Source organism: Ursus maritimus, unplaced genomic scaffold (assembly GCF_017311325.1).
Source record: "Ursus maritimus isolate PB19 unplaced genomic scaffold, ASM1731132v1 scaffold_27, whole genome shotgun sequence".
Lineage (NCBI taxonomy): Eukaryota > Metazoa > Chordata > Mammalia > Carnivora > Ursidae > Ursus > Ursus maritimus.
Window position 1 is genome coordinate 37,379,784 of NW_024425230.1, and position 18,320 is coordinate 37,398,103.

The following is an 18,320-nucleotide window of genomic DNA, read 5'->3' on the forward strand; positions in this document are numbered from 1 at the left end:
AAAAAAAAAAAAAATTAGACCCCAAGGGGATTCTTTGGCAAGGAAGGCCAGCCAGTTCTTCAAGTGTATCTACCAGGCTGTGCCCTAAATACTAAATTCCGGTTCCCGCCTCCTTTGGCACTCAATCTTTAAATAATTGATAATTAAGATATAAGCAGTGTCATAAAAGGCCAAGCCTATAAATTTGACAAAAGCATCTTTACATCGATTGGCAGAAGCAACCATCTTACCATGTAAACATTTAAACAGAGCACCATTTTTCAAAAATTTGGAAGGAATCTTTTTTTTTTTTTCCCTTTAGCTCTGTATAGAACTTCAACCCATTAAATCAGGGAGAGGTTCACATTTTTAGAAATTCGGCCCAAATTTGTCACCAGGGTCATCAAGGAAATGCAGAGGGATGAAAGCATCACCTGTGCAGCCACTGTCCTCCAACTGAGATGCCCCAGTGGGACACTTCATGCATCCTGAGGCTGAATGAGTGACCTGGGATTTGTCCCGTGTGACTAGATAGGTCACTTTGCCTATCAAATGAGAGAACCATCTCACCATTATCTTGACATTTTAAGATGATCCTTCACCCTACAACAGTATAATTTTAATAAATTATAGATTTATAAACATAAAAATTTCATTTCCAAGCATAACAAATTGATGTTTTAAAAATTACTAAGTTTTCCATCTCCTTGAAGTCTCCGTTCTCCCATCTCCTTGAAGTCTCCGTTCTCCCTCCCACCCCAGTGACTTCTTATTCATCCATCAAGACCCAGTTTTCATTTCACTTGACCCTTTCTATCCTAGTGTGATGTGATCAGATCTTCCTCTCTAAGCAAAGCGAAGTGCCGGACATCCAGCAATCTGATCGGGAATGGGATGTTAGATCATTAGGTTTGACTTTCTCGTAACAAAATGTTTCACTGTCCAGTACTCCTCATCAGTCATTCTGGGGAAAAGCATCGGATCCCAGGCTATCAGGTGGCGTTCCTGAGGCTAGCTGGAATTGACTGCAGATACACAGAGTTCGGCATTGGGATCGCCCTTCTGTCTCGTTCTGTCCTCCTGTTCTTGGGCCATGCCAAGAGCGGGCAATGCAGCAGCAGCCATGAGGATAACTAAGAATATGGAATGACTATGTTTCCACGGTCTTCTTCTTGAGCATTCTGACCAAGTGACCTAAAGATAAAGATGAACTCATCCATGTTTGCAAAACAAAATACTATTGGGACTCGCAATTTATTGAAATTTAATAAAAGTCATTTCCAAAGAATGTGAATCCTGGGGCAGGGAGGCCATTAATTAATTAATCAGCCCATCTTAAGAGATGGATTATGGACTGAAATATTTTGAATATAGCCCTTCAACACCAAAATGTTTGATTTGATTTTTTTTTTACATCACATCTGTCCTGCTATCTTCTAGTCTTCAATGAATCCTCGTGTGTTCATAATTAAAGCCATATTTACCATCATAATCTACAGTCACCTGAGCTCCTTCTGCTCTGAAACCAGGGACATAGCACTGTTCCATTTCTATGTGTCCCTTAACTCAGTGCTATGTAAAAGCAAGCAGTGGTATTTAATACACAAGCACTTCAAATTCCACATGCAATGTTTAAATAACCACACAATTTTTAAAAACACAAAAGTCCTCTAACTATTGGAAGCAGTACTACTATGTCACCATGTTGTCATCATGTTAAGCATTTTGGGGATTTCTCCTTTGTAAACTGCCTTGGAGATCCACTCGTAAGCCACACAGGAAATCAGTCTTCTTGCTTTATAATCCTCTCTGGGTTGACACACAAAAATAGCATTACCCCACTGGATCTCCTACTTTATAAGCCAGACTTGGCTCTACTGATTTTGGACTCTTTTGAAAATGACTCCTTTTCTTACTAGTAGCAGCTGTCCCTGTTAGGCGAGAATACACCCGAGGAGCAAAGTCAGAACAGCTTTGTATGAGCGTCTAATCCCTCCAGGTGACCACTTGGCAGAGACAATACAAACTCGGAATTTCTAGTAAGTACATATGTTTAAATAGCCCTTAGAGTAGTTTTCCTTCCCTAATATCTCCCCCACTTCCAATTCAAGGGCAATGTACAAATTTTAATTTCTTGGGCTATTTATTTTAATTTCAGTTTTCAGAAATGCAGCTATAAGAGCTAAGGTAGTCCTTTTAAACTCTAAAATACTGGCATACATTCTACCAGACTATGATGTGTAATGATAATTGATTCCTCTTACACTTTTTTCCCTATAGTCTTAGTTCCATAAACCCACCAATAACTGGACCTGTAAACCTGATTTAAAAAAACAAAAACAAAAAACCTCATGTTTTAAACAGAAAAAGAGGGGACGGCAAATTACAGCATGTGCTTGGGCCAGGGGCCGGGGGTGCGGCGCAGACCACACCTGCATCTTTGGATCAGCAGCCCTTCAGGAGTGAGCAGGGACCGTGAGCATGGGAGCTTGCCTAGCTGCTGTTGTGACTGTTCCAGCCCTCACCCCCAAGTTCTCTCTCATTCAGAAAACCCTCCGGCTTCCAGAGGTCCTTCTCCTGGCCTCCTCAGGATGGCTGCCGACATCAGTCAGGGGTGGGAACACCATCGCTCCAGAGGTGAGAGTCTTAATCCACAACGAGCTGCAGGTGTTTCCAAGGATAAAGTTCAGTCCCAGATGACATTGCCATCGGAGGCTCTTGGCCACTCCGGTCACTCTCCTGGGCCATGTTCATTCTGTCGTCAATGTAACAAGAAGTACGGTAGCTTCTGGCATGGTTTTCTGATCCATGTCCATTGTGAGCAACAGTGACTCTGACTCAGACAGATACAGGACAGGAAATGATTCGATCTTCTAACATCACGCTGATTATCAGGAATACAAAGTAAAGGAGGAACATTGTGAAGCCCAGGATCTTGTTCATTCTCCATTTGCACGATGCAATTGAGGAGATCACAAACAAGAGCATGAGAAAAAGCAAAACGATTGCACAAAACAAGCCATTGCTGCTGACTGGCACAGGCTGTAATCCGTTGATGAGAGAGAAGAGCAACCAAGGGACAGGCAGGCTGCAAGATCGAAGAAACACTATGAATATTCTTGATTTGTAATACAATAGTCCTCCATACATATGATAATCCCACGTGCGTAAACAGTATTTTACAATTTACAAAGCACTTATTTTCCACACACACAAACACACACAAAGCCTATGAAATAGAACAGAAAATATGAGCACCATTTCACAGATGAGGAAACTTAAATTCAGGGAAGTTGAAATTACATGCCCAAGGACTCCCGGCTAATGAAGACCCTAGATTAAAACGGAAAATTTCTGAGTCCAAGTGGGGTTTTTTTTTCTCTGTAATTCGTGAAGTACGTATGAGGAACCCAAATGGGTTGATGTTTGACTCTTTAATCTCACAATTTTTATGATAAGTCCTATCTCAAGCAAACACGCATTAAGTCCTTCAATGCTCAGGGCTCTCCATGCTTCACCGCCCGCCCCATACACACAGAGACACAAATTCAAATTAAAGAAACCAAAGCCGCCACCCAAATCCAGGCTATGCCTGCGGAAATGAAAATTGCCCAGGGGTTCTGCTCTGACGAGTTGGAAGGAGGGCTAAGAGAATGGGTATGGGAGGAGGCTGCATTTGCTTGTTTAGATGAAATGCTTTTAGAGCCTCTGAGCTGGCAGGAGCCCAAATGCAAAGGAGCAGAAATATCAGGAAACGAGACTGAGTCACTGCTCCTTCCAACCCCACTTCCACCACCTTGGAGGTCAGCGAGCAGAGCATTTGACTGTATTTGGTAATGAAGTTGATGGACTTTGTTTTTCAACTCATCTATATTTTCTACTCGGTTACATTTCAGGCAGCATTTTTGTCCTATTATCCCATCTGGCTGTGATGAATGAAGGGAGGACACTTTGCTGCCTTGTAGCCACTAATAATATAAATGCCCTTTTATTCCATGAATACATAATACAGCAGAAAACAGGGAACCAAGCCAACACAGTGTTTTCCAGTCATACTTGATATGCCTTGGAAAGCAACTTTGCCACTCACCCCACGGTGATATCAAATATGTTACTGCCCACAGAACTTGACACAGCCATGTCTCCCAGGCCTTTCCGAGCGACAATCACACTGGTGATGAGGTCAGGAATGGATGTGCCCGCTGCTAGGATCGTCAAACCCATTATCTCTTCAGAAACCCCTACTGTTTCACCAACCTGGTAAAAAGTTATAGTGATAAGAAGCCATGGCAACAGCAAGGGGAAAATCTGAGGCTCTTCAAAGCACCAACCACATGCTAGTTTGTGCCCTCCCAGCCCCTTTCCACAGAGCTCAGCACACTCCTTTAGCCTGGGAGAGATGGGCCACACAGAGAAAGAGCAGGGCCCCTGCTCCAGGCTTCCGGGAATGACGCAGCTCTTGTCTAAATTGGACTACAAGTCTATCTTTAATACCACCTCTCACTGTCATTCCAACTACAACACCTCCACCCTCCCACAAGAACCGCCCCTCCAAAGATTTGTTCATGTCATGTGTCCATTTCCAGAGCCATGGACACCTGCTATGTGCCAGGAACTAAGTTAGAGGCCAGAGACAGAAGTATGAGCACCACAACACTGACCCTACTCCCAGCCTAGCGAAAGAGAAGAGCTTGTAACCAGCAATCCCAGGTAGGACAGAAAAGCCATGCGCACTCAGAGAGGAATACTGACTAGATGCCCAAGAGAAGGCAAAACTGAGCTTGCTCTCACGAGTGTGCACAACGTCACCAGGTAGAAGGGAGCGGGGCATGCACGACAGAGAAAGCTCGGAATAAGACTAGTAAGCAATGGTCAGCTGGGTCAGACAGTGAAGGGCCTTCTATGTCAGACTGCAGCGTGACTGTAAGACAAGACCCACACTTGAAAATACTACACTCACCGGAATAAAAAGTCAGCTTTTGAGCCTTTACAAACAATGTAGAAGCTACAAATTCACTTGGGCCTCACCACTGCCTGGGTACTGGACTTTCACCCTGAAGGGGAAAAAAGTGTCCTTGGACCCACTAATGCAGGATTCAGTTCACTCACCTGGTGAGCCCACCATACCATGAGGTATGAGAACATGGCTATCCACACGATGGATCCCAGAAAGGTGAAAACAAAAAACTTCTTAGACTCCTGTTTGCAAGTTTGAAAAGGAAGATAAATAAGTTGTAGAGGCTAAAGGTCTTTGACCCTTCCAAGGGAGCCCCAGAATCAGTGACAGGATCTGCTGAAGGAGTGATGGAGAGGGTCTGGAGCTGGGTCAGCTGAGATCTGGATCTCCAGTGAGGACCCTGAGATGGCTGGGGAAGGAAGGAGCTGGCGGCCCACAGGGAGTCCAGCCAGCAGGGCATTCAGCAGCCACCAAACTGAAGAGAACTACCTGCTTGCCCTGGAAGCAGACCGGTCTAGGTGTTTGCTGTGGGATCTACGAGCTCCTGCTGCTCTGCGCACCTCCCGACCTCGAGGGAGAGTACGGGTAGCTTTGGGCAGAGCATGTCAGTCAGAGCTTCCCCTATAAATGAGAATGCTGGGTAGAAATAGTACTGTCCCCCTAAGTTTTCAGACTATCTCTGTGACATATGGCAGGGAGGAGGGGAGCTTGGCATTATTCCCATATTAAAATCAAGAAGCTGACAATAGGAGTTGAGGTACTAGTTCACATACTTACAGTGATGGAAATAAGCACACTTTAGGGCCTCCCAAGCCTACCAGTACGTTCCCCTAGGCACGTGGTCCCATCTGGAGCTGCAAGGTACCTCCCGGATCCTCTCTGTGGTTGAGCCCTGCCAAGCCAGTTTGCCCCGTCCTCTCAGCTCCTGTGCAAGAGTGCCTAGAGACTCCACAGACTCCCTGGGGTGCAGCTGGGCGAACTCACCAGCCTCCGGACGTCGGGCACCGTGAGCCACAGCGGGAACACAATGGGCAGGAGGAACAGGTAAATGGCCTGCTTCTGCCTGGTCTCGGGCCACTCCAGGGACAAAGGCTCCTCATTTCCCTCCTCTTCTTCCTCCTCCTCGTCCTCCTCGTCCTCCTCCTCCTCCTCTTCTTCCTCCTCTTCATCTTCACTTCCACCTCCTTCGCCTCCCCCTTCACCATCTCTACCTTTCTCATCACTTTTGGCTTCACCTTGACTTTCAGCATTGAGTTCCTGCTCTTCATTTTCACCCTCATCAGCTTTCGTTTCACCATCTTCTGCTTGGAGTTCACCTCCACCTTCATCAGTTACTTTTCTCTCTGCCTGGAGTTCACCTTCACCGTCACATTCATTGGCGCCTTTTCCTTCTTCGATGTCACCTTCAGGTTCACCTGCTCCTTCTGCTTCGATTTCACCTTCACCTTCCAGTTGAGTTTCACCTCCACCTTGTGGTCCATTCTCACCTCTACCAGGAGCTTCAGCCTCTTCACCTATCACTTCACCTGCGCTCTCAGCTCCAGCCACGTCTCCTTCCTGCAATCCGAAGCCAACAGATTAGTGTGTAATAACTGCCCTGCTTGTTTTCCTTCCCAGTTTTTCCCCACTTGTGGTGTTGTTCACAGAACGGATCTAAAAACTTGAGTATGATGAGAACACTAGTGCAGTCATTCAGCAAAATTCCCTTCCCAACATTCCCACCTGGTGGTGGTTCTGTCTTTATTTGGTCATTTTCAGGGATGGAAAACTCACCACCTCAGGTGGCTTCTACATCTTGACCACTCTGATTAAAGTCCATGTTTATAACAAGGTTCTATCCCCTGCGTATGGGTTGGCTCTTTGGAGCCACACAGAACAAAGCTAATCACTCTTCCACAACACAGCTTTTTCCCCTGAGTTAGAGGTTCCCAGATCCTTTCATCTTTCCACGCTGCGGCCTTGAGCCTCCTCCCCACTTTGGTGAACTTACTCTAAGTTTACACCCCATGAGGGAGCTTTGAAAACTGAACACAGAACACCACACAGAATGGAATAGGACTATCACCTCCCTTTCTTAGATGCCTGCTTCCATTAATGTTGCCTAATATGGTGTATCTTTCAGTGGTTACATTGGTGAGGCTACTAAAACTCCTAAATTGTCATATTGCCTTATATATATAAAATGATGATGATAATACCTACTTTCTGGGGGGTTTTATGTTCCAGGCACTATGGTAAGTGGCTTAAATAATCATAGCACTTAGTGTGTTTCATGAGTCAATTAATTTATGATATAGACAGAATTAAACCCATCTAACAGATGGAGAAACTAGGGAACAGAGTGGTTAAATAACTTGCCGTGGTCCACACAGTTAGTAAGCGATAAAGTTGGGCTTTGTAATATGGATAGTCCAACTCTCAGCCTCTTACCCACCAAGCTACCCTGCTTTGCAATTGCCAAGGCTGAGTGAGATCTTTGGTCCTCAAAGCTGGGTCGCTTGGGGAGCTTAGTAGAAATACAGATTTGCAGAATAAATTCATAAAATCAAAGAAATTCAGATGTCCGAGCCCCACCTGGACCAACTGAATTAGAATCTCTGTGACGAGAAGCCAGGAATCTATTCTAGCGTGCTCACAAGTGCTCCAAATACACCTGCTTGCAGACCAGCGTTTGGGCACCAGGGACTGACTCCATAGGTAATCTAAAAGCCGCTAATTCTGAGTGTCCACAGATTAGGTAGCCAACTACCCTATAACAACATGCCTGGCCAGTCTCTTGAGCAAATGACCTGGGCTGTGTGCCCATGGAGTATGTCATCTCTAACAAATTTCATGACATAGCCAACCTCCAAGGAATGCTCAGTGAGTCTCAACTCCACTGCATGTTAAAATCACCCAGAGGCTTTAACAACATTCATGCCCAAGGACCCACCCCAGATACTCTAACTTAATTGGTGGAGGGTGAGGTCTGGGCATTTTTTTAAAGTTCCTCAAATTATTCTAACATGCAACCCGAGTTGTGAAACCCCTGATGAAGTAGTCAAATATTAATATTCATGAGGCCTGTGCTTTGAATTGGAAATGAACAACGAGAAGATTTTAATCTGAAATAATTCCTGCCGTCCCTCCCCCACCCCTATCAGGAGAGAAGTCTCCTGGAGGAGACGACAAGTCATTTAAATCCATAGGTATGGGAGTGTCTGCCCAGCCTACACCCTTGTCTCTGAGAACTGTCACCCGTAACACCCTCTGAACGGGTGGCTCTTTTTTTTTCCACGTTGGAGTCAAAGCACCCCCCCACTCCCTGCCCCAGCAGATCGGACACAGACTGGATCCCTGACCTGGGACCTGGTCTGAAAAGATCCTCTCTCTTCTGAGATGGGGAGCCAGTCCTTGGTTGATCCCCCTGTGGACTGGAGGCGCCGGGTGGGGGTTTAGAGTTGTGTGTGTCCGTAAGAAAGCAAACGAAGCCAGGCTGCCAGGGAAGCTGAGCGATAAAGCATGATGCAGAGAAGGGGACCTGAGGGAGAGCACGACGGAGAGTGAGAAGCCACGAGAGTCACAGATGTCTGCTCAGGCCTAGGTGCAGTTCTTTGTGAGACTGATTTTGCCCTGGGTTTCCAGGAGATGTGTCCTGTTAGTCCCTTCCACCTGAGCTGACTGTAACGGGTCTACTCGGGACACTCAATACCATCAAGATGTCTTAGACACTAAACCCGAACTTGCGGGCTTAAGGATGTGATATAACTGACTGTTTCCGGGTGTCAAACAGAAAAAAGCAGGGATGGAACTTGTAAACTAAGTGCTTATTTAGTGTCCTTCTCAGCCCTTACTGAGCACAGCTGGTTGCACCAGGCAGTACGTCTCTCTCTGTGGGAGAGACAGACAGCTCAGACGTGCATCCTGCCCTCGGGAACCTTACCACCTAGCAGGAGAACTAAGAGAGACCCTGGATAGAGCATGGGGAAGGCAGTGATAGGAGCCCTGAGACAGGGGCCAACTACGATGGGCCTTCATTCATCAGACGGCGGGGGGGGGGTCAGGGAAGCTTGATGGCCACGGAGACATGCACAGTGGCTGGAGAGGTGGGTGAGAGGGACATGAAGGTGGAAAGGAAAAGGTATCCTGAGGGGGGAGGAAACCAAGGCCTAGAGATAGAAAAGCATGGAGATGAGTCCAAGGAGCGTGGTGGAAGAAGAGGCTGTGTGGCCTTAAAGACAGTGGCGGCAGGACTCTGGAAGCCCTGTAGGCAAACCTCAGAGGGTTCCAAAGGTGTGTATCCAGCAACCCTCCCCGCTGCATGTCTTACTGCCCCCTAGCTTCTGGCAGACCCCCTGACAATTACTCCTAGGCTCTTACAGCATGTGACAGTTGGCAACACATTCTCACATACAGTCTCTCCCTCATCCTGAGGTGTTAATGTGAATTAACTGCCCCCATGAGGTACGTGATCTTCACAGAAAGGGCCATGCTTACCTCAGAGGAATGAACCTCAAATAGCATTTCAGACCTTCAAGAAGGAAGGATTTGGGGCCAGCAAGTCCTTCCCTGGGCCTCTTGAATTCCCCCACCTGGGAAGAGGCTTGAGCCTACCTGACCGCCGGGATCCTTCTCCTGATCTCCCTTGACATCCGAAGCGGGGGCTGGCGAGGCTGTGACCGCAGGAAGCTCGGCTGGCTCCTCCTCTTTGAAGGATAAACATGGAATAGGTCAGAAACGTGTGCCAGGTTCTGAGGGCGGCTGCCAGAGGCTCGTGTGAGGGGCTCTGGGGCTATTGCACCTGTCCATCTCAGCATCTCAGAAAGTCTGTGGAATTTCTTGTCAATAGGAAAAGCAACGTGATGTGATATGAACTGTTATTGCCCCACCCACAGAGACAGCTGCAGATAAGAGGTCAGCTAGAAGGTGGCCATCCTTTCTCGCCCTGTATTCACAAGCATTTCATCCTGACCAGTGTGGCCAAGGATCCTGTGAACGGCTTGGGCAACAGAGACTAGAGAGACAGCAAAGCCCCAGCTCCCAGCCCTCAAGGTCTGACCCTTCCCCTTTCCCCCTACATGGAAAGGATCCTGGTGACTTCAAAGGCAGCAACTTGGAAGCCTTGGAATAGTATTGCAGGGAAGGGAGACTCAGAAATTCTGGAGAGCCGGGTTTAGGAAGAGGCCCTCTCCTCAGCTCTGTGGCTTTAGGTAAGTCATGTGACCTCTCAGCTGGGGTTTCCTTGTCTGTAGAAAGGGGAAAATGGCTGCTGCTCTCCTCCCTCCTAGGGTTGCTGAGTGCATTAGGCAGGCCTGGTGTGCTGTGCAGCTCCCACAGGCCAGAAGCTCTCTCACTGCCTCCATCCCGGCTGCCACAGGGATGCCGCACTTCTGTGTCACTGGACCCCTGGTGTCCTTCCCTCCTGGGGTTGCTGGTCTCAGACCAATCCCTGTCAGTACTGTCCTTGCGTAGAAGTGACAGGAAGAAGAAATAGAAGCCAATAGAGTCTCCTCTGTGACGAGATTTAGTGAAAAAGAAGCAGGACTTCAATCATACACACACACACACACACACACACACACACACACACACACAGCCTGGCCCGGCCTGGCCCATCAGAGGAGAGTATGCAGGGTCTCCCTCGGGCCAGCAGCCCCATCAGAAAGGGAGGACACTGGAAGCAGGAGGCCGGTGTGCGGCACCAGATCATTGCCCCAGCTGGCTGGCTCCGAGAGGCCAAGAAGCATGCCTCAGCCCCTGGCCCACAGGAGGGAGGAAGGTGGCAGGAGGAAACCCAGTGGTCTCCCCATCCTCTCACCTTCTGGTTTGTTCTCTGCGTTAGCGTGAGGCTTGGCTTTGGCCTCCTGACTCAAGCTCTCCTCCTCCTTGTCTTTGGAGGGGCGGGCTGCAAATGAGAAAGGGAACACATCTTATCTGAGACCCTTTAGTCAGGCTGGTCTGCGGAGCAGCCCGGGCAGCTGGAGTGGGTGGGACGAGGCCGGCCGGAGTTGTGGTCTGGATGCTGGTCCTACTAGGCTGTTCATGCTGCCCAGTTCCCAAACTTTCACCCTAAATCCCCTGCATCATTACTAACTGGCTGTGACCTTAGGCAAATCACTTCCTCTCTCTAATCCTATTTCCTTTCTGGTAAAATGACATTGTTGGACTCGGAGGCAACAAATAGGATTTATTTCCTTTATGAGTTCAAGTGATGGCTGTTGGAGCGCTAAATTGAGGAGGATTCTGATCCAAGGTTGGTAGGAGGGGACCAGGCCTGATCGGTGATGTCTGCGATGAGCAGGGACCGGACAAAATTTCTGCCATCCTTGAACTAGATTATCTATTTGGTCCTGAGCAGCTCACTTTTTATGAATCTTACCAGAAGCTCTGCTATAGCTCCAGGAGCACTACTGGTGACCGTGTTCATGAGACTTCCTTCTCTGGTCAGCAGGGGAAAGAGCTGACCGCCAAGCTCCCTGCCACACCCTTTCTGACCCCAGGTACCTGGAGCCCGAGCAGGGCCTCCTTCCACATCCCTGTGTGCGCACTTTGCCAGAAGCTCGCAGAGCACTGTGTGCAGAATAGTGCTGCTTTGATTTCCAAGCAAGAGAAATGAGGGGGGAAATCTCTTTCAATGTGACGATGTTGCGGGCAACGTGCAAAGTGCTTGACATGTGGAATTCAAGGTGAGAGGCGCAGAGGCTGAGGACAATGGCACAAGAGATAAAACAGCGCGGTGCCGTGGAATCTCTTCTGGAGTCCAGCCTGGCTCTCCCCTGTGAGCTCTGGCTGAGGTGGGAAGCCTGGGTACCCTCTCTAAGCTTCCGTGTCCCCCTCTACAAAGGCAACCTCGTGATACACACAGAGTGCTGCTGTGGGGGTCCATGAGACAAAATAAATAAAAATGTTTTAACTGGGACCATTAAATCTTGTGCTGCTAGCTGGGGTTCTGGACCCAGAGAGCCTGGGTTTGCGTCCTAGTGCCGCCACTTGCTAGCCAAGGACCTGGCCCACGGATTCCTTAACCTCTCTGTACCTCAGATTCTTCATCTGTAAAATCTTACAGGGTTGTTAAAGGAATAAATACATTTATCCAGGAATGTGCTTTAAACAGTTCCTGGCGCCTAGAAAGCACCATACAAGCACTAGCTACCACAAGGATGAAGAGAGTGGTTGAGAGCAGCTGTCCCACCCACAGGCAGCTGTGCAGGGGCCCAGCTTTCCAGAGGGTTCTAGTTAGAAGAGACCCTGGAGATCCTCTGGTTCATGACACAGACAGGCTGAGAAGGTGCGACACAGGCAGCTGCAAGGACCAAATGCCGCCTGGGTCCAGGATGGGCAAGAGATAGAAACAGGTCTGGAATTTCCTCCTAAACCGTCAGCGTTGGTTCTGTGGCAGCCGCTCCTGGCAAGAAGCTCCATCCTGCAGAGCACCCCCCCCCCCGGCCCATGAGGCCCTTCGAGGTGTCCCAGTGGGCCAGCCCCGTAGGTCCGTGTCATAGCTGAGATGTCAGGAAGCCGGCCCGCCACTGCCTCCTTCACCCACACAACTTTGGTGCCCCCTTGGCACGGATGGAGCACCGCAGTCTTCTGTGGAGCAATGCAGAGCTGCTGTTATCCGAGGAGAGTTCCCCAGGTTCCAGTGCCTGCACGGAGAACATCTGCTGACTGTGGCCTGGAGGGGCTGGCGGGGCTGGCAAGGAAAACCAAGTGCCCCCCGTTTCCTTCTGACCCCACCTCTTGCACCCTAACCTCTCATCTCCCAGGCCACTGCGGAAAGCAGGTGAGCTTCGGGGCCCCCTGCTGTTCCCCCCTCCCTCTCTCTCATGCATACACACAGATCCAAGTGAAATCACTGTAAAAGGCAGAGGATCCTGGAGAAGAGAAGCCCTCTCACAGGGTAGGGGAGCATTCAGACCGCACACATCAGCTCTGTGGAAAGAGCTGGAACACCTGGAAAGGGTGGAAACATCTGGACAGCCATTTGGAACCAGCAGATGGAAACATGTATCTGGAAGGTGTTGGGAACAAAGGCCTTCATCACTGCTCTGCAAGGTCCCAGCGCCTCCTGGATGAGGTCTCAGGGTGTAGAATCAGAGCCGGCCTCTCTGAGCAGGACTTCATCCCACAGTGTTTCAGTGGTCACCTGCCGCGAGGCCCTCTCCGCGGCTGCCACATGTGCCCACCATGTACCAAGCTCGCTTGTCTTCCTGGGGCGGACTGTCACTGGCTCCCCAGCGCTCGTTTCCTCACATGGCCTCTGTGCTCTCAGCGCAGCGGATCATCTCCTACTTAGTATCAATCTCCTCTGACCTCGGCCTGGCCCGGCCATCACATAATCCTGTTAGGACAAGTAGGTCAGCTGCTGGTCATGGAAGTGGCCCGGGGAAGGGGGCCTGCGGTCCCATTCAGGAGAAGATCTTTATCTTCAGGACTTTGCTAAAGTCAGTGATTCCACAAGGAGTGGCCAAGCATAACCCAGAGACAGAGCTTCCTTCAGTGCCCCAGGCCAGGTATGCCCCCAGCACCGATCTCCCACGGGCTGCTGGGTAGCTGCAAACTCCACCCTTAAAACTTCAGGGGCATCAATGCTTGGGGTGGCCTGTCTGCCAAGGCTCACCCTGAGGATTTTCAAAAGAAGGTTTGATCATCTTGTTTTTGTCTCTGCTTTTCCCAGTCCAATACCCTTTTAAATACCCAACAACCCAATACTGTATCTGCAGGGAATACTTCAGGCCTGAGGAAATTCTGAGCAACACCCCCCCCTCCGGATTTGTCCCTGAACCAGAAGGGTAAGTCAGGATGCTTCCTGATGCCCACGAGTCAGTTTCCAGCCCACGAATCAGTTTCCAGAAAGGGGGCCAGAAGGCAGGACTTGGTAAGACAGATGGTGAGAGTCCCATCACTTGTCAAGTTGAACACCAGGCCCCACTTTACTTTGGACCCCTACCATCCCCAGAAGGGATTCTGGCAGCTCCTTTGGAGTTCCTGGCTGGAGAGGGGGTTAGCAGTTTTCGTAGGACTCCAGCGCTCAACATAGAGCACAGGCAGGTACCACTCAGAGCTTCTGGGCTGTGGAGCCCTACAAGAGGTACCCCCAGAAGTGGCCCTGGCTAGTCAGCCTGGGCCAAGCTGCCTGGCTAGAGATTCTGTGCAATACTGGAGCTGACTTGTGAGTGGTGGGCTTTGTAGGAAGTCACTGAGGGCAACGCCAAAATAGACCAGGGCAGGGTACACGGCCCTCATGGCCTCGCTAACTACAGGCGAACTCTTTTACAGGAGGGGACGCGGAGACAGGGAAGTTGTGGGATGTGGATACCTAAGGACCTTAGCTCCTTGGGGCCCTCTCCTGTTGAGTCGTGTGCCATCTCTCTGCCCTGTCTCCCAGACTGTTGACTTCACCCCCAACTCTCCTCTGCTCTCTAGTCCCCACCCCACCCTCATCCTACCCACTGCCTCCTAGTTTTCAGGTCCCAGTTCTTGTCCGGCTGCAGGAGGGAAGGAGTGGACAGGAGACCATGCAGGTGTGGGGAGGCCTTGCTTACCTTCTCCCAGGGGGTCCAGGCTGTGGAGCATGAGCTGGTAGATGGTGCTGCGGATGGTGCTGTTGTGCAGAGAGGCCGAGCTGTTCCCTCGGGTCAGCACCGCTGGGAGCACTGCCGGGAGCTGAGCAGGGGAGAGCCGCACAGGCCTCAGTGGGCCCCTGCCCGAGCCAGGGGAGGGGCCACATGAGGGCCTCACTAACCCTGCCCCCCTCCCTTGGAGGTCAGAACAAAGCACAGCAGCCTTATCCTGGCCTCCGCTCTCCCTTCACCTCCGTCAGGAGTGTTCCACAGCTTTCCTTCACAGCCTCCCCTCACTCTTCCATGACTGGCTAATTCTACATACTGAGTAATTCCCCAAGGTCTCAACAGGGAGCAGACAATGTGTACGAAGCATAACACATTACCTAGGGTTTGTCCTTCCCTGAAAACACACTCTCCTAGAAACACACACTCAGCCACACACCACACACACAGACCCACTTTGTGTGGGCACACTTCATGGTCCACAAAAGCATCATCATGCTTTATCATTGCCCCAGGCCCAGATAAGCAAGGCTGTGATCCCCTTCTACAGAAAAGGAAATCAAAACTGAACGAGGCTAGGTGACTTATCCACAGTCACGTGGGGAGTAAATGAAAGTCTCAAAACCAGTACTCTGGACTTCTGATTCCCAGTTCCGTTCTTTTTTTTTCTACCCACACATGCTCAAGAGACCTTCATAGGCACACACATACTCACACCTATATGCTCAGATACCCAGGTGTGACACACAGAAATATCACCTGATTTACAAAGGAATATGACAGACCAACACTTGCTCAGTTCCCACCCTTCCCCCCCCGCAACAACCCCAACCCTCTGGAGCTGAACTCTTCTGCCATCTAGTGGCTGTGGTAACACAGTACTTCACAACAGGGCTAAGGATTTTCTTTGGATGAGGAAGACTTCATTCAAGCCCCAGCCTCTCCTCTCTAAGGTTCCCATAATTCTTCCCAAATATTCCACTGACCAAAGGCAGCTAAGATACAGTTTTTCAGAAATCTCAGACTTCCCTGCTCCCAGTGCCCCTCCTATGTTTCTCTTATTTCTGGAGCATTCTGAAGCCACAGGTAATTAGGATTTTAGATCAATTCTAAAAGTTGGGGCTTGAGTTCGTCTAGTCCACAGTCATTTTACAGATGCAAAAGCTCATACAGCAAGCTAGTGGCAGAGCAAGCAGTGACATTCTGGATTTAGCTCCCAAACAAGCACCTCCTCCAAGGCCACCTTGGAGGGGACAGTCCCTCTGGCAAAGGAGCTGGTTCCTTCACTGGCTCATCCTGGGAGCACTCCCAGGAGCTTCCCAAGCCTGAACCCAGCCCAGGATGCCCAGCATCAGGGCCACAGTACCTCAGGTCTATGGCTGTCCTCCAGACCCTGCGGTGTCCCTACTGGGCAGACTCCACCTGCCACCCACCTTTAGCTTGCTTTCCTGTGGCTCATCCACCATCCACCGCGACTAACCCGTTGCCTGGCTGCAAACAGGGACAGGAGTCACGAGATGTTTGGAGAGACCCTTGCTCTCCCTCCCTACTTCCCTCTCTCCAGGGAACTCTCAGATGGGAACACAGAAACACACCCAAAGATAACCTGCTCTCAGAAGATGTTTTAGCCTGTCCAAACCCCAGCCTGGCCTTTCACGGTCTGGCTTCTGCCTGCACGCAGTAGGCCCAGTCAAATGTGTCCACTGTCTACAGTCCAGTAACTATCTTTCAGTCCCTCAAACGCACCATCCTCTTTACCCACTCTGAAACCCTCATCACGGGGCCCGTCCTCCCATGCTTGGCACCATCCTTCCCTCGCTCCGCATATTTCAGGTCTCCATTTACACATCGCCTTCCTCTGGGAAGCTAAGGTGTTGTCCCATTCTCTTTTATAGATTCCTGTTCTTTTCCTCCATAGCGCTTTCCTCAATTTACTCGTGTGTTAACGAACATTGCCAACATTGTTAACAAACATACAAATAAATTAACTGCCCCCCTAGCATCTTGAAGGCAGATTGCCTATTTCATTCGCCACTGTGTGTCCAGCACAAAAACACTCTCGGGCACTTCGCAAAGGTTCGATAAATATTTGTTGAGTGATGCATGAATGAACCGTCCTCTAACAGTCCCCAACCCATTCCAACCCCTGGGCCCTTGTTCATGACTCTTCCCTCTGCTTAAAATGTCTTCTCCTTTCTTCCATGTCTGCCAGTTTTTCAGAAAATTCAAGGTGAATTCTTCTATAAAGCTTTCCTGAACGGTCCCTTCTATTCCCACCCTCACTCCAGCTCCCTACGGTACCTCTCTCCTCAAAAGCTCTATAACAACGGCGAGCACATGCTGTGTTACCAAAACCTGGCTCTGAGATCAATCAAGTAAGCGCTCATGTCCTGGGGAAGCCGCCGGACAGCCAGCTGGGAAATGAGACGGCCCTAGAAAAATCTAAGATGAAGAAACATTGAACCCACAGGACTTATTGTCCGGACCACTAGCCTTCCACCTGGCATTTGCTGCTTTATAATATCATTTGAACTTAAAAAATAATCATTTTTTAACTATTGACCTATGTGAGTTGTCTACCCAGCTAGACTCGGTTTTTTTTTTAACTTACGACACAGTCATCTCTGTCCCCCTAACCTGCAGCCTGGTGTCTTGTCCATAGTAAGCGCTCACTGAGGGGGAGCCGAATGAGTAGCTATCCCTAAAGCTTCTAGTGCTATCTTCAGGCAGCACTGTCACTAAGAGCTGCCCTCGGTAACTGTCTTCACCTCCCCACTGCTGGACTAGAACTAGACTTGCTATACTCCTGTCTCTGTTTCAACTCAGAAAAGAGAGAAAACGGTGCCTGAGCCAGGGCTCCTCACCCTCCCAACCACCCAATTTGCTCATTCATTCAGTTCTTACCTCTTGAGCACCTGCTGTTTTAAGGTCAGTGTGCTTAGTGCTGTCGGGACGCAAAGATGTTGAGAACATGGGTTCTATGTCCAGAAAGAAATTGGAACCAATACTGACAAAGCAGAATGTGGTTCAAGACATGAGAAGCACCGATGAAGGTGCAAGGGGACAAGAAGGTGGGAGGGACAAGAAGGCTTCCAGAAGTAGGTAGAATTTGAGTAAGCTTTGAAGCATGGAGGAGGTTTGAATGCTGGACATAGATTGCTGAATGGATTGAATAAACGGATGGATGAAACAATGAATATGCAAATGAATGAAATAGAGCAGAAACAGCCAATCTGCCTACGAAGGGAGCACTGCTGATTTTCTGAACAAATCCCCTGACTCTTTCACGACACACCGACACACCGGTGAGTTCACTGGCATACTGGAGGCTGTGGCGCCAACCCCTGCTGGCCCAGCCATCTCACCATTTATCATGTCCCACCTTCACCCAGTGAGTTTCTGGAGGCAAAAACTGTGAGGAGCCAGGCTGCCCTTCGGGTAACTAGTTCTGTCCACAGAGGGGCAGGAGAGATTGACTGTCGCCCCATGTTGCACATGCCTAATGATTTTTCTGCTTTTCAGATTTACTCAAGCCAAAATATTTCTCTATGAGTTCATCACTCTGCACACATCAATATCTTCTGAGTTCAGCACGTACTTCTCATTTTCTGAAGGCCTTCACTTTCGCTTTCTCATCCAAGACTATGAACTCCACGAAGCAGACAAGGTTAGTATTACTACTGCTTTTTGATAGATGAGAAAACGGAGGTGCAGAGTGTGTCACTTGCCCACACTCACAAAGACAGTGTCACAACTCTGATCTCCTGATCCCCATTAGAAGTCTGTTGTCGTCGTTGTAGTTGTTGTTATTATTGTTTACTAACTCACATTTCTTT

The 18,320-nt window shown here is 49.3% G+C and overlaps 1 protein-coding gene across 2 annotated transcripts in view; it reads right to left on the reverse strand.

The window, feature by feature from the left end:
* Positions 1-14: 14 nt before the first annotated feature.
* Positions 15-18,320, reverse strand: part of SLC24A1 (solute carrier family 24 member 1) — a 29,619-nt gene continuing 11,313 nt past the window's right edge. The window contains exons 2-8 of one of the 2 annotated variants that reach the window (XM_040643093.1): positions 14,461-14,581; positions 10,734-10,820; positions 9,530-9,621; positions 5,921-6,493; positions 5,089-5,178; positions 4,070-4,236; positions 15-3,067 (exon numbers count right to left, since the gene is read on the reverse strand). In XM_040643093.1, coding sequence (XP_040499027.1) covers positions 2,818-3,067; positions 4,070-4,236; positions 5,089-5,178; positions 5,921-6,493; positions 9,530-9,621; positions 10,734-10,820; positions 14,461-14,581 — 1,380 coding nt within the window. In that variant the 3' untranslated portion in view covers positions 15-2,817. Of the gene's footprint in view, positions 3,068-4,065; positions 4,237-5,088; positions 5,179-5,920; positions 6,494-9,529; positions 9,622-10,733; positions 10,821-14,460; positions 14,582-18,320 lie in introns of those variants that run through there. The other variant, XM_040643092.1, reaches the window with a different exon arrangement.